Source organism: Cricetulus griseus, chromosome 7 (genome assembly GCF_003668045.3).
Source record: "Cricetulus griseus strain 17A/GY chromosome 7, alternate assembly CriGri-PICRH-1.0, whole genome shotgun sequence".
Classification (NCBI taxonomy): Eukaryota; Metazoa; Chordata; class Mammalia; order Rodentia; family Cricetidae; genus Cricetulus; species Cricetulus griseus.
Window position 1 is genome coordinate 89509011 of NC_048600.1, and position 16790 is coordinate 89525800.

A 16790-nucleotide genomic window follows, 5' to 3' on the forward strand; every position below is an offset into this window, starting at 1 on the left:
CTTGAGTCCTCTATTTGAGCAGCCACTGCTCTCACCTGCTGGGACATCTCTCCAGCCCCTTTGTTAACTTCTTGATTCCTTGGGCCCTGCTGCCTAGGTGAACAGGTCTCTAGCTACAGCACAGCTTGGATTTCAGAGTCCAGATGCCAGGGCTAACATTACCCACATGAACCTGACCTATACATGGGAACCATTCAAGGACCACACTGCCCTCATTCCCCCTTGAAGCCTCCAAGAGGCTGGATCTATGGATAGCCTATTACTCACTCGTCTTTGCACGGGGTCTGAGAAGTAAACTAGTTCTAGAAGATGGGCTCTTCCCTGACATCTAAAAGCAGATGTGAACACTGGCCAAATGGATCCTGTTCCTTACAAGCCTGGGGTCTGAGCTGAGCTGCTAATGTTCCATTCTGTTCTGTTATTTGAGACAGGGTCTTACTACATAGCCTACACTGGCCTTGAATTCACAATCCTCCTGCCTCTGCTTCCTGAATGCAGGGTGGCAGGCATGCCCCTACCTTCCACAAGCTAACATTGTTTTATAAAAGAGAAAATTTGAGGAAAACAGTCATGATATAGGTCTTTTGTGACAACATCAAAACTCTCATGGCTGTTGGACACTATACCAGTCTTTAAGGCTTGAGCAAGGCTACAAAAACCCAGAACTGTGTTCCCATGAGTCAGCTTTGGATTCCAGGGGCTTGATCAAGTCTGTAGACAGAAATGTAACTGAGAACTGGAAGGCAGCTCCCAGACACAGATCTTAATCACTCCATATCCTCTCAGATGACACAGTGTAATGAGGTGAACAGAGTGAGCGCCTGGTAGACATGCACTAATGAAACTGGAGCTGGCGTGTGAGGGCATCACTCTGCCACTTCCGATGTAGAGAATGAGATCTGCACCCTGGACATGCCAGGGTCAGGATTTCAGAACACTGACTGCTACAGTCAGGCCCAGCTGGTGTCTGAGTCGTACAACCTCCCAGGGAATTTTCCAAGACAACATTTTTGACTCCAGCTAGAGCCGGTCAGGCAGACAGCCGAGGGCAAGCACTGACTAGAAGTCTTTATGCAGGCTGCATGTGGAAGAAGTATTAGGGAAGATGAGCAATGAAACAGAAACAAGGTCATGTCCAGGTCTCAGGAAGCTTACAGTGAGCAGGGGCTGGTATTTAATGAGGGCTGGCTATGTGCCAGATAAGCATTTTGCTTATGGGCACTAGCTTTGAATTTTAATATTTTTATTTTATTTTGAGACAATGTCTAGCTGTGAAGCCCAGCCTGGCCTCAAACTTACAACCCTCCTACCTCAGCTTCCCGAGTGCTGGGACTACTGGTGTATTCCACCACACATGGCTCTCCACTTCGTTTAATCCTAACAGCTACTTTGTGAGGTGGTACCAAGCATTCCTATTTCAGAGACAAGGAAATGGAGGTCCTGCAAAGTAACTTGTTTACAAACACATGCAGTGTTTGCAGGCACAGGATTCAGCCTCCTCCCATGTCATTCCAGAGCTCAGGACATGAGTGCTCAGACGCCCTGCGTTTGCTAACAGAGAGGATAAAATCATACTGCACCTACATTCAAGAGACCTTGCTAGTCACAGATGTTCCTATCTGCCTTTGACACTTCATGAGTGACTGCAAGGTGCTCCAGTAAATGCTATCTTAATGAGGGAAGCAAGGACTGGGGGGCTGTGATGGCAACACAGCCAAGAAGGCATGAGGACAGGGAACTGAGCTGGGAAAGAGTTGAACCTCTACTGCATTGCCTCATATGGTAGATAGCAGGATCTATGGAAATGAATGACATAATCTTCTTACATGTTGTCTAAGCATTCACAGATAGAGGTCTAGAGAAGACCATTTTAATCAATGATTTGCTTTTGATTTGCCTGTGAATAATAGATACCTTAAGTGGTATTTTCAGAGATTGGATGAATAATATTTTTTAGCGCGTGCACGTGCGTGCGTGCGTGCGTGCGTGTGTGTGTGTATGTGTTTAAATGTATATATGCAAAGGTCAAGGATGACCTCGATCACTCTCTATATTTTGAGACAGGGTCTCTTACTGAACTTGGGACTTGCCAATTCAGCTAGACTGACTGGACAGCATACCCCAGGGATCCTCTTGTTTCTACCTCCCCACTGCTGGGATTATAGGAACACACTATCACTCTTGTTTGTTTTTAATTTTGTGTGTGTGTGTGTGTGTGTGTGTGTGTGTATCTGCTTATCTGTATGTGTGCAGTGCCTGTGGAGGACAGAAGAGGGCATCAGATTTCCCCTGGAACTGGAGTTATAGATGGTTGTAAAATGACCAGTAAGGGTTCTGAGAGCAGAATCAAAGTATTTTTTTGAAAGAGTAAGAAATGATCTTAACTGTTGAGTCATCTCTCTATCCCCTTATTCTTGACTTTTTATGTGGGTGATTTTTTTATAGAGATCAAACTCAGATCCATATCCTTGCATAGTGTGCCAATCAGTTTTTGTTAACATGACACAAAGTAGAGTTACCTGGGATTAGGGAACCTCAACTGAGGAATTGCCTCCATCAGACTGGCCTTTGGGCATGTCTATGGAGAACGTTCTTGATTAATGATTGATGTGAGAGCGTGCAGACTGTTGTGGGAGATGCTATTCCTGGACTGGTGGTCCTGGGTTATATAAGAGAGTAGGATGAGCAAGCCATGGAGAGCAAGCCAATAAGCAGCTTCCTCCACGGTCTCTGCCTCAGTTCCTGCCTTGAATTCCTGTCTTGGCTTCCCTTGGTGATGAGCTGCAACCCATAAGTCAAATACACTTTTTCTTTCTCAAGTTTCTTTTGGTCAGTGTTCACCACAGAGAGATCTCTCTAGTTCCTGTTTTTATTTTCAAAATTAATCAGTGGGATATGAAAGTGACTTTGCTATATTATATAACTCAGTTCATCAGGGTTCAGATGACATGAACTAAGACTTTGTTTCCTTAGGACAAGTCTCACTGTATATTGTACATTGGCCTTGAGTTCAGAATCCTACTGTTTTAGCCTCCTAAGTGCTGGGATTACAGGCATGTGCCATTATTCAGCTGAGAATTCAGCTGAGGAGAGATGAGCCCATCACAGGAGCTTCCTGGGGAGGTGAGTTCAGGCTCTCCCTGTTGGATCCCTCAGGTGGCCTCTGCCCAGCCACATTCAGAGTCTCCACTGGTCTTAGAACATTGCCCCTTGTCCCTCCAGTACCAGCCCTCAGGAAATCCGAAGCCTTCACTGTTATGACCCTAAGACAGTTTTCCCAAATTTTGTTTTGTGACCTTCTGCACACTTCACTGAGGTTTGTGATTATCTACTTGAGCTGAGTTCTGTCTTGGCTACAATATGAGAACCTATCTCAAAAATCAATACAAGGAAGCAAAGAGTGGCCAATCACAGACTCTTCAGACTGCGGCTACCTGAGCACATGTGTTGGATCTATGACAAAGGCTGAAGGTGAAGCCCACATATGACAAAGGCTGAAGGTGAGGTCCACACATGACAAAGGCTGAAGGTGAGGCCCACACATGACAAAGGCTGAAGGTAAAAGCCCACACAAAGCTCACCTTACCTGCTCTGCTCCCACCATGCTGATTGGCTTGCACTTGAAGAGGTGAGTGATGAATTTGGGGATGAATGAGCTGTGGACATAAAAGTGACAAGTTATGCTTATTCTCCTTGTAGTAAAGAGCTGCAGAAACTTTTTGTTTGTTTTTTGTTTTTTTTTTAAAGATTTTATTTATTTATTATGTATACAACATTCTGCTTCCATGTATATCTGCACATCAGAAGAGGGCACCAGATCTCATAACGGATGGTTTTTTAAGCTACCATGTGGTTGCTGGGAATAGAACTCAGGACCTCTGGAAGAGCAGTCAGTGCTCTTAACCTCTGAGCCATCTCTCCAGTCCCTGTTTTTTTTTTTTTTTTTTTTTTTTTTTTTTTTTTTTTTTGTTTTGTTTTGAGACAAGGTTTCTCTATGTAGTCCTGGAACTTGCTCTGCAGACCAGGCTGGCCTCAAACTCAAGGAGATCCGCCTGCCTCTGCCTCCCGAGTGCTGGGATTAAAGGCAGCAAGTGGCAGAAACTATTTAAGGTTCTATTCCCTTTCATGAGAAAAGCAAGAATTCAGGTGGACACTACCATCCACTATGCCCCACGTACCGCCTATTCTTTCCTTCTAATTTTAGCACCAGTTTTGTTTAAAGAAGAGCAGTCTTGGGATTCTGGGGAAAGCTTATCCCATCTGAAGCTAGAGAGGTGAATTAATTTTGTTTATGGTGTTGGGGATGGACCCAGGTCTCAAGAACCCTTCCACTGAGCTACACTCTGGTCCTACAGAGGTCAATACTACTGAGCTTCAGTTGGTTCCACTGTGACTATTTGAGGTCCTAAGATGGGGAATTACTCTATTGCAGTCTAATCATGTGGAAGGAAGAACCTCAGGGCAAGGTTGCCGTGAGACTCCCTCTTCCTGATTAGGGAGCTGTTGAGTTAGATAAAATATCTATACTTGTCATTCTACCATCATTCTGAGGATGTGGCCAATCTCAAAGAAAGAATATTCCAGGTCTTCATAAAACCACTGAAACCCTAAAGCAATGGCTTGTTTTAAAAAAAGGTTTTGTTTTGTTTTGTTTTTTTCCGAGACAAGGTTTCTCTGTGTAGCTTTGGAGCCTATCCTGGCACTCACTCTGGAGACCAGGCTGGCCTCGAACTCACAGAGATCTGCCTGCCTCTGCCTCCTGAGTGCTGGGAGGCTGTCCTGGAACTAGCTCTTGTAGACCAGGCTGGTCTCGAACTCATAGAGATCCGCCTGCTGCTGCCTCCCAAGTGCTGGGATTAAAGGCGTGAGCCACCATCGCCCTGCTAAAAAAAGGTTTATATATTTTTATTTTAGTGTATGTGTCTGTGTGTGTGTGTGTGTGTGCAGGTGCCACTGGGGCTAGAAGAGTACATTGGCTCTCTTGGAGCTGGAGTTACAGGCTGATACGAGCTACGCCATGTGAGTGCTGAACGAGGGACCTCGGTCAGAAGTAGCATGCCCGTAACTACTGGGCCATCTCTCCATCCTAAATAAACCACTCTCAAGTCCTAATTCCTCTAGACTTGAGGTTACATAAAATTTTTGAAATCCATTTTGTGCCAGGTGTGATAGCACATGTCTTTAACCCTAGCACTCAGGAAACAGAGGCAGGCAGATCCCTTGTGGGTTCAAAGTCAGCCTGGTCTACATAATGAGTTCTAGGACATCCAGAGCTACATAGAGCAACCTTGTCTCAAAAACAAACAAACAAAAGGAAAATCTACCTTTCCATTCAAGTCCATTTGAGTACCAATAACTGAAAATATCTGAACAGTGGCAAGAGCTAAAGACACACGGGCAATTAGGGTGTCTTAAAGCAAAACCAAGAAATGAATTTCTAGGGCAGTAATTCTCTTACCAAGAAACAAAAATTACACAATTTTCTAAAAATCTGCTGAGCGCTGAGCACCAGCTTAGGCCAGATGGACTGGTAATGCTGTTTAGGGTGAAGAGCAGAGAAAATCAAAACATCAGGGCCTGAGTCAGGGAGCTGAGCTGTGCTGCTGCAGTTCCAAAGCTGTGGAAGGTAGACATGTATAACTAGGCAAGATCCGGAGTGTGCTGAGCAGGAGCTGCTCCGGGGCCCAGGATCATGGAGGAAGGATAGAAAGGGCAGGGTTTCCACCAAGGCTGGCTGTCACCTGTCTCCTCCCTCTTCCCTGCTCCATCCAGGTCTGTGTTCTCCTCCTTCAATCTCAACATATCTTCTCCTGCACACTGTAAGGACTTCTGGGACAATTTCTTGGAGTCAAGATGTACTAGTTTAGTGGGTGAGAGAAGTCATCTGTGATCCAAACTTCAGTTTCAACCAGGAGTGACCTTGTTAAATCATCAGGAAAAGCTGCTGTTGGAGGCAATGTAGCCAGATGGACCAGCACTTGTGGAGCAGGAAAGGAAATGATGGAAGAGGACCTAAAATTCAGAGGTCAGATACAGGAGTGGGCCTACTAATCTAGAGGGACTGTGAACAAGAGGCTGTCTGGAAGCCTCTTGGATGGCTGAGCCAAACAAGTAAGGTTAAACTTGGGACTCATCACACCTGTACATACAGCTCGTAATGGAAGCTACTTCATACTAGAGTATGCTGTGGCTGTGTCCTTGACCTTGCCCTGGCTAGTCCATGTTGGATGAACAGGAGAAACATGGGGATAATCCAGGCACACATCTTTGGAGAAGAAATCCCAGCAATGTGATGTATCATTGCCAAGGGCCACCAAGATGGAAATGGCGGCTACTACTCTTGGCTGAGATTTTATAAGGATGGGAGGGTACCAAGAGTTAAAGCACAAAACTTTCTTAGACTTAGGTTAAACTTTTCCATATGTGGGGGATGGGCACCCTATCCCCAGACCACTCAGAATGAACTTAGTAATACAATTAAAAGGCCATGAGAGAATGTGAGGCTGATACTTGGATGGGCTGAGCAATGGACTCCTTATTCACTTTAACCTTAGCTCAATCGGACCCCTGGGTGCCCACAACGGAGATTTTTGAGTCACAGTAGATTTTTACAGAGACACTTGTAGCAGTGGTTGCAGGGAATGTCACAAGTGATTTATCAGCAGTGCTGTTAGTGCACATTAATGAGCACCCAGAGAGAGAAGGGAATGTCAGCTCCTGGTCCATCTGTGGCCTTCAAACATAAATGCTCCCTGGGGAGTCAGCCCAAGCCTTCCTGATGAGGTTGAAACTAAAGTTAACTCTACAGCTACTCTGTCACTGTTGTTCCTTGGGGTTTATTTATGTCAGATGGGGGGAATCTAATTGAATACAATCCGGGAGAGATCTGGGGGAAAGAGAAACTCAGATGCCTGAGTCACCAGTTGAGACCTGGACGAGAACAATCCAAATACGGTAGCTTGGACAGCACTGACCTTCCTGGAGCAACTTGCCAAACTGTGCGTCTGATAATTGGTCAGAGGAGACACTGGCCCTCATCACTGCCTGGGCTCTTGGGGAACAGTGCCGGAGCCAGATGTTGACTGGCAAAGAACCAAACTACTTCTTTGCTTCAAAATTCAAGGCAGAAATGACCACACACAAGGACATGACCAGAAGGCAGGCAACTTGGTGCTTGCTCCATCCACTTTGGCAATGGAGCTCAACAACTTGCTGATCCTAATTTCTAGTACTCTGCCTGGATGTAAAGTGGGTGATTCCTGGCAGGTACAATAACAAGTCCTATGGAGAAGGAGGAAGTAAAGGCTCAAAGGCACAACTGAGGGGTTCAACTCTGGTGAAGTTTATAATCTAGTCAGAGATAAAATGCTCACATGAACTTACTGAAAAATAAAAACCCTGGCAAGAGGTCATTTCATGTACAAAATTCGGAACAGCAAGATACTACAAATCGATCCTGTTTGCCATGGCTTATGACTGCTGCTGCAAGCATGCACATGACCTGAAGTGGCCCATTTGCTTTTACCATTATGGCCCTTTAGAGTACAGAAGAATATTGATTTTCTTGGAGGTCCCAGAATGAGCCCAGCTAGAAGGTGGGACACCTGGATTGTGAGCACACCGGGTGGTTAAATACAGCAGTAAAATAAATACACTGAGTATGATACCAGAACCATCACAGATCTCTCCAACTCAGAAAAATACACATGGAGAGCGATCCTGGGGTTGACCATCAGTGTGGTTCGTGAACGGCACAATGCTTGTGAAAGGCATGGCCATGAGCAGATGGGTACATGGGCATCTCCTGCTCATTTATCTGGGGAGATAAAAACAGAAAGGGCATCAAGAAACAGCTCAGGACTTACTTTGCAAATTTAATGCAGAACTGCGTGAAGTATTTTCGTGTGGAAGCCAGGTTGTCACGGATGATGGGGACATTCTGCTTAATGTGAAGAATAACAGAAGTGACATAAGGGCTCTGGTCACCAACATGCTCCACATTCTGCCATGGCATCTGAAACAGAGACAGGACAGGACCAGGTTTTAGAGATCCTACAGGAAACTGTGCTACCTGTTACTGGGGAAGGCGGAAGGCGTGTGGGGGACAGAATTTAGGTCACTACTTGGTACCATAGGGACTGGCCTCTGCTGGCATACCAGCTCTGTGACACTGAGGCTGCTTTTGAGTAAAAACAAGCATGCGAGTACAGGCTCTGTTCCTTTTCCTACTGTTTCCACCTAAGGCTTCCAGCAGCCTTCCCACCCAAGCAAATATCTTGTAAGGGATGCTCACCACATCACTAGGCAGAGGAATCAGTGGTTCTTAACTTGTGGGCCTCGACACCTTTGGGGTTGAACAACCCTTTCACAGGGGTCACTTATCAGATATTTACATTATGATTTATAACAGTAGCAAAATTACAGTTATAAAGTAGCAACAAGAATAATTTTATCATTGGGGGATCACCAAACATGAGGTATTAAAGAATCACAGCATTAGGAAGGTTGACAACCACTGTCATAGTGGGACACCACCACCACGAACTGAAGAACAGGGGAGGGATGTCTACTTTCGAGTAGTTGTAGCTTGAGAGATTGTCGAGATTTAGCAGCTGGGCTAAATGTGGTGGAACACAGAAAAAACTAGAAGAGAATTAACTTACACACCCTTTTTCAAGTAAATTGGGAAGAGTTTGGGATTTTATTATTGTTATTTATTGGTTTCTTGAGACAGGGTCTTACATGGTAGTCCAAACTGGCCTGGAACTTACTCTGTAGTTCAGGTTGCCCTTACAGCAATCTTCCTGTCTTAACCTCCTAAGTTTAGGATGATGGGCATGAGCTGTAACCTCCCCCTTCCCCAACACACACAAGTACACTGTTTCATATCATGTCTAATGTGATCTTCGACTGGTTAAGAACAACAAAAATAAGCCAAAGAGTGGTGGCTCATGCCTTGGGAGGCAGATGGATCTCTTGTGAGTTTAAGGCCAGCTGTCCTGGTCTACAGGACAGCTAGGAGTGTTATACAAAGAAGCCTGTCTTGAAAACACACACACACACACACACACACACACACAAAAAAAAAAAAAAAAAAAAAAAAAGGAGAAAAAAAAAAGAGAAAGAAAAGAAAAAGAGCAAAAATGAGGCTGAGAGTGGTGGTGCAAACTTTTAATCTCAGCACTCAGAAGGCAGAGGCAGGAGGATCTCTATGAATTGGAGACCAGCCTGGTCTGCATAGTGAGTTCCAGGATAGCCAGCGGTCTACATAAAGAGACCCTGTTTCAAACAAAGCAAAATAAAATAATAACAAAAGCAAAACAAAACAAAAACCCCCAAACAAACAAACTGGAGCTCAAGCTTGCACACCCATGGGAGAAGCAGAGTCTTGCCCTAGAATTAACAGTGTAGTGACTCTGCCTTTTGGGGATACACAGGAGGGCTGGGGGCTCTCAGCTTATGTCACCTGGCAGGTACTCATTCCTGACCCTGTCTTGGAGGAGCCCTGCTGGACTGGCCTCTCACAGCCAAACAGGGTTGCCTATTCAAACCTTCTTAAGCCAAACACAACCCTTAAGCTCCATTCAGAGGGGAGGTCAGCAGCCCTAAGGCCTTCATATCTCTGGCAAGAAAATACTTATTTTTATAGACATGAACCTAGGCTGTTTGCAAGAGTAACAAGTTCTCTTGATCACTGAGCCAGCTCTCTAACCCCCTACTTCATTTTAAAGAGGCGTGAAGAACCTCTTGCAAAGCTTCAAATCAGTTTTTGTTTTGTTTTGTTTTGTCTTTGTTTTTTGAGACAAGGTTTCTCTGTGTAGCTTTGGAGCATAGCCTGGCACTTGCTCTGGAGACCAGAACTCACAGAGATCTGCCTGCCTCTGCCTCCTGAGTGCTGGGATTAAAGGCGTGTGCCACCAAATCAGGTTTTAAAGCTGGCTGTGGTGGTGTATGCCTGTGATCCCAGCATTTGTAGGCTGAGGAAGGAGGTTTGTAAGCTTGGGGCAGGCCAGCCTGGACCATATAAGCAACTTTCTGTCTCTACCAAAGCAAACAAACAAACAAACAAACACAGGCTCCAGACAGAGAAGGGGAATTCTGTCAGCAAGATGGTTCAGCAAGTAAAGACACTTGTTGCCAAGCCTGGTGCCCTGGGTTTGATACCTGGGACCCACATAGTAGAAGAAAAGAAAAAAACCTGACTATTGTAACTTGTCTTCTAACTTCCACACATGCACCATGGCACATGTGTGCATGCACATATACAAAATAAATACATTTTTAAAAGATCTCTAAAAAAGGCAAGAAAGAAAAAAGGAAATATTATTTATAGATCTGTTGGTTGATTGATTGAGACAGAACTACATTGTGTTGTCCAGGCTATCTCATGACTTCTGAGATTGAGAGCTTTTCTCACCCCAGCCTCTACAGTAGCTGGAACACAGCCTTGTTTGGTAGTAAAAGAAAAACAAAATTACCTGGGAAAAAAATAGAAACAATGGAGAAACAGTTAAAGCTCCACCAGGAGCTGCCTGTACAGTGAGCTATGTGTAATGTTTTCCTCATTATCTGTTGCCTTATTTGAGAGGCGTTTCTTCCATCCCATTTTAAAAATCTGATCCTTTCAAACAATGAGCATCCTGACTGATTCCCCGTGAACTCATAGGGTGAGGCCCAAACTGACAGGTGTTAGGTCCACCCTTCACCTTCCTCTCCCCAGCTCTACAGCAAGGCTTGGAACACAGTGACCCAGGCAAGGGCAAACATGTCGGACTGGGCAGAGCTTCATGTTCCACCTCCAATCAACATACAAATGACTAGTGCCTTCCAAGTTGGCAGCACTGGATAGTTCAAGATCTCAATGCCGTTTATAAACAACGATTTAAAGATGACAGCTCCCCACTCACAGAAGACAGCCTTAAAGAGAAGTGGTGACATGTTCTGTCACTGGTTATAAAGCAAGACTGATGCAAGGCAGATTGTGTCTGCATGGTTGCTTCAAGTTCTTGCTAGTTTACTGTATGGATATCACAGTGGTGTTCACAAGTGTCACATATGTGAAAGATCCCATCTGCTTTAAGTTTTAGCCGTGTACAGCCAAACTGAAAGAAGTATTAGCAACCATTCATGATTTTAAACTTTAGTTAGCTTAATGAAGAAAATAATTTAAAGTGCTGGGAAACAATGAAAACTGACATTATTCTTATTTCATGTGTGTATGCATGTGTACATGTGCGTGCATGTGTGAGTGGAGGCAGCGGTCAACCCTGGGTACTGTTTCTCAGGAGTCTACTTTGTTTTGATTCACGTCTCTCACTAGCTAGGGTAGTTGGCCACTAAGTCCCAAGGATCTGCTTGTTTCTACTTTCCCAGTGCCACAACATCTGGCTTTTCACTTGCGTGTCCTCAGCTACCACAGGTGATTATGAGCTTAGGTTGTTGTTTATTTATTACGGGGTGGGGGCGGGGGGATGACAACAAGATCTTACCATGCATGGTAGGCTGGCCTGGAACTCAGAGATCTGCCTCTGTCTTCCAAGTGCTAGGATGAAAGGCCTGCCCCACTATGCCTGGACTTAGGTTGCAACTTAAATTGTCAAAAAACTGGGTGTGGTAACACGTGGGAGGACTGCTGTAAACTGAAGGATACCCTGGCTTATACATCAAGACCGTGTTTCCCCAAAAACAAAACAAGAAACAAACAAGGCAGCAGTACAAGCAGCCTAACGGCCGTGTGTGTATGTATGTGTTCTCTTGTGGGTGATGCTTCACCTAGTGTCATTTCACTTACTAGTTGTGTGTGATGTCATTTAGTTCTGACAGTCTTACAGAACAGGAAACACCACTGAGGCAGGCAGGCTTATCTAAAGCCCAAGTACTACACAAGTGTGCTTGCAGGACACTTATGAGAAACAGAAAAGCACAGAGCACCTCCATTTCCCTGGGCTGGTTCAAGGTAAGCCACTGTCCCTGGGTGGAGCTGGTGGGTGCATGCAGCTGTCAGGCAAGTCTCTCAGCAAAGGGCACGAATAGTGTTTGTGCTAGGATGAGCACAGCCAAAAAAAAAAAGGAAGAAGAAAAGAAAAAAAGAGATCCTAGCACTTCCAGCTAAATTCTGGCATTCAGCATTTTAAAAGTTACCCTTTTATAATGAGATTTTTTTCCTTTTGTGCTCTCTGTGATTTTTTTTCCTTTTGTGCTCTCTGTTTGGGGGTGGGGGTGAACTGGGTTGAATACCATCTGGTACTATATAAATAACAAGAAATAGTTCACAAAAAACTTGTACATCAGATGTAGTGTTGACAGAAAGAGCAATCAAGAAAATGAAGAAAGTAATGACAGAAATGCCCAGGGCTTGTGTTTAACCAGAGGTGACACTGTGGAGTTCTGCTTCTACTGTCCAAGGTGTGTGGTCCATGCTGCCACTTCCCATGGCAGGCTAGGAGATCCTCATGTTGTCACAGAGGGTGAGCCCACTACAGCCCTGCAGAGAGCTCACTGCAGACCTTGCCTTTCCTTTTTTGCATGAGGCTCTGAAAGAGACCTCCTGACAACCTGATCCTCAACTGAAAACATGAATCACCTGCCCCAAGTTAGACAGATGTGGAACACAGAGCTCCAGATGTTTGGACTCTGGCAGCTTCAGTCTAGGGCTGATTTGGGCTTCTGAACCGTAGGCACCAAGTCCCGGACTTCACACACATGCTCAGGCACTTGTGTCTGGGTCACTCACTCCTGCAAGTCTTTGGATTTTTTTTTCTTCACTTTTTTCAGATAGGGCTTCCCTGTGGCTCTAGAGCCTGTCCTGGACTCTCTATAGACTAGGCTGGCTCACAGAGATCTGCCTCCTGCATGCTGGGATTAAAGGCATGTGTCACCACCGCCTGGCAACTCTGCATTATTTATAGGCACCTTCTGAATGCGCAGCACTGAAGCAAGCCTTGGTCAGGAAATACAGAGGGAGAACTATACATGATCACCTACTATGTTCTTATCATTGTGACCAACACTGTCACATGAACTCACTGCATATGATGGTATGACTGTCCTTCACAAATGGGAAGATGAGCTTCAGGACAGGGGTGACCTGTCTAGTGAGGCCTAACTAATCAGCTGGCAGGTCTGAGCCCCAGATGTGGACTTATCCCACCCCAAAGCCCACGATCTTTCCACTTTACCGTGTTACTTCTAGAACGACTATCCTCAATGAACATGAGGGTAGCTGGGGGACTTTAGTCCAGTAAAATCTTCCAAGCTATGCAGACATGCAGATGACTGGGGAGCGGGTGGGGTGTGCAGGGGAGGAAGAACTGATGACTAACTGGAACTGTGCTCAGAGATTACTCCTGGGGGAAGTCAAGATGATCCAGGACAGAGAGTGGAGTGCAAAGGCTTTAAGGAGATATGCATGTGTGTGTACACAGAGCCCATCAACAGGGAAGTGATCTTTATTTTTGTCGTGTTTTTCTCAGACAAGGGCTCATGTATTCAGGCTGGCCTTAAACTATGGAGCTGAGGATAACTGTACATTCCTGATCCTCCTGCTTCTACCTCCCGAGTGCTGGCACACTCTTCCCCAGTGGTGCCACCACACCAGACTGGGGTGGGGAGTGGCCTTATAGAACTTTCCATGGTTTTTGGTGTGAATGGTACTGGGACTAGAAATCAGGGTCTCATTTGTGCTAGGCAATCACTCCACCACTCAGCTATATCTTCAGCCCTTTTGGGGAGTTGAGACAGGGTCTCACTATGCAGTCCTTGGTGGTCTGGGACTCGATATGTAGACCAAGCTGGCCCAGAACTCACCTGCTTCTGCCTCCCAAGTATTAGGATTAAAGGCATGCACCCCTACCTATTTGTTTATTGTGTATATATGAGTGTTTGCGTGTGACACTGAACACGCATAGACATCACAGAACAACTTGCAGGAGTTAATTCTCACTTTCTACTATGTGAGATCCAAGGACCAAACTTTAGCCTTTGGGTTTGGCAGCAAGTACCTTTAGCTGCTGGGCCATCTATCTATCTGTCTGTCTGTCTGTCTGTCTGTCTGTCTGTCTGTCTGTCTATCTTATTTATAAACATATCAGTATAAAAAGAAAAAGTGAGAAAAATCTGTATTTAATTAGAGGTGATCACTGTCTTCTTGGGGGACTGGAGAGGTGGCTCAGCAGTTAAGACCATGAGTGCTCTTCATTCCTGAGGACACACATTCAGTTCCCATCACTCATGTTGGGCAGCTCACAACTGTGTTTGACCTCAGTTCCAAAGAAATCCAGTGCTTCTGGCCTCCATGTGCAACACACTCACACTTACTCACACAATCAAACTAAATAGAAATAAGTGCCAGCTATGGTGGTGCATATCTCTATTCCCAGCACTTGGGAGACAGAGGCAGGTGGATCTCTATGAGATCTTAGTCCATATAGTAAATTCCAGAGCTACAGAGTGAGACCCCATCTCAAAATAAATAAATCTGTATATTCTAATAATAATGAGGGTGATCTGCCTTTACATAATAAAATAATTTTTTTTCATGAAAAAGGAAGATGCATCTTGATCACATGTGGAAAGTGAGCTTGGAGGGCTCTGTGGTGGTGGTCCTCTGAGGGCCTGTTGACACTATCCATTTTAATGAAATGGGAGGACATCTGAGGCCTGTCCCAGCTGCCAGCTTCCTAAATCAGTACATGTTCACAATCCTGAAACCTAACAGAAATTACATGCCAGATTGGAAGGAAATTGAACTTACTCCATTTTTTCCTTGCTTTTTCTAAAATTAGCATTAACAAGAAAAGCTAAGTGTGTTTGACCTTGGATAGAAATTTAGATTCTTTCAACCCACTGATCAGATTTTTAAAAACAAAAACAAAAACAGTAATGAGGGCACCCTTTTAAGGAGGCAGATTTGTATCTCAATCCTAGTTGTAAGACCATAATTGGACATACTGATTCCTAACAATCTGTGGAATTTATATCTAGAAGACAAAACTTCTCATGTTTCTGCCCAAACTCCCCAAACAACCCTTTCCTGAGAATCAGAGATGGCTCTGTTTCATACTTTTTTTGAGAAAGAAAGATGCATCTTGATCACAGTGAAAAGGGAGCTTGGTGATTTCTGGTCATGGCACTGCTCAGAACAGCCATGCGATTTGGGCGGAATACAAAAACCAGATGACCAGCAGGCCAGGACAATTCTTTTGTTTTCAGTAGAGAATACACGGGCAGACTGGAACACTTGGTCTGGCTGCTCAATGTGCATCTTGTCTTATAGCACAGTCATCCCTGTGAAAAGCTGGATACGGACCTAAAAGGTGAGTTTGAATGCCCGGTGAGCTCATGACCAAGGATACGCCAGAGCCAGGCACACACTCATTATCCATCCATCCATCCATCCATCTATCCATCCATTCATCTTTGAGAGTTTCATTAAATAGGCCTGGCTGGCCTGGAACCTGATACCTGGCTCAACCTTTGCAGGATTAGGGACATTCACCACCATGCTTTCTGTTGGCTTGATCACTCAGTACTTTTTCACCTACCCAGAAGCAGGGCTCCTGTACACACCACCAGCGTGGAGAGTGTGTTCCTAATTCTGACCATTCCCAGCTGCTTGTACTGAGGAGGCGTAGCTATTTAAGCATGGGGGAAGAACCCAGGCCTCATTCTCAGCTGGAGAAACCAGGGGTCCTATGATCTGTCACCTCCATAGAGATGTACAGCTTCCTGCTCCACACAGCTCAATCTGCCCAGTATCGTCTTCACTTTTCCACATTCTTTGTCAAATGGGAGTCTTTGGTCCTTATTTCTTTCTTCTTCCAATCTTCTTTACCTTCAAGGTCATTGCTGTGCACTGCTATAAAAGCAAGGCCTGACCTATGAATGGTATTCTACCAGAGACAAGACACAGACCTTGAAGTGCTCAAAGATTAAGAGGAAGATGGAGATTAGAAAATAATCGTGTAATGGAGAGGTAGTGTAGGCACTGGAGTATCTTGAGGGAGAAAAATAAATGCACTCACCAAGATAAGAAATGGTGACATGGTAAGGGACCCAGAATAGCCAACACAATGTCAAAAAGAACAAATCTGGAGGTCTTGCAGCAACTGACTGCAAAAATCACTTCAATATGCTCAGAACCCGGGCTGGAGAGATGGCTTAGAGGTTAAAAGCACTGACTGCTCTTCCAGAGGTCCTGAGTTCAATTCCCAACAACCACATGGTGGCTCACAGTCATCTGTTATGAGATCTGGTGCCCTCTTCTGGTGTGCAGATATACATGGAAGCAGAATGTTGTATACATAATAAATAAATAATAAATAAATAAATAAATAAATCTTTAAAAAAAATATGCTCAGAACCCAAACAGGGCAGCACTGGCAAAAGGACAGGCTTAACTGAGTCTGAAAAAAACCATGCATCTGTGTGGAACTTCACCCTTCCCTGCTCCCCACCCTGCTCTCTGTCTCCTCCCACCCCCACCACCCTGCGACAGGATTTCTTTGTGTAGCCCTGGTTGTTCTGGAATTGGCTTTGTAGACCAGGCTGTCCTCAAATTCAGAGATCTACCTACCTCTGCCTCCTGAGTGCTGGGATTAAAGGCCTGCACTATCATCACCCAGCTTATTCTCATTTTTAAAGAAAAGATGCACGTATTTTATGTGTATGAATGTCCATGTATGCATGTGTACTATGTGTGTGCCTGGTGCCCAGGAGCTAGAGTTACAGGTGGTTGTAAGCCTCCAATAGGGTTCCAGAAACCAAATGCAGGTGCTCCACATGAGCAGTAA

The 16790-nt window shown here is 44.9% G+C and overlaps 1 protein-coding gene across 1 annotated transcript in view; it reads right to left on the minus strand.

Moving 5' to 3' along the window:
• The window catches only part of Vps53 (VPS53 subunit of GARP complex), a 139302-nt gene that overhangs the window by 15339 nt on the left and 107173 nt on the right, over window positions 1–16790 (minus strand). The window contains exons 18-19 of the mRNA XM_027426707.2: window positions 7866–8014; window positions 3587–3656 (exon numbers count right to left, since the gene is read on the minus strand). Of these exons, the coding sequence (XP_027282508.1) occupies window positions 3587–3656; window positions 7866–8014 (219 nt within the window). The remainder of the gene's footprint in view (window positions 1–3586; window positions 3657–7865; window positions 8015–16790) is intronic.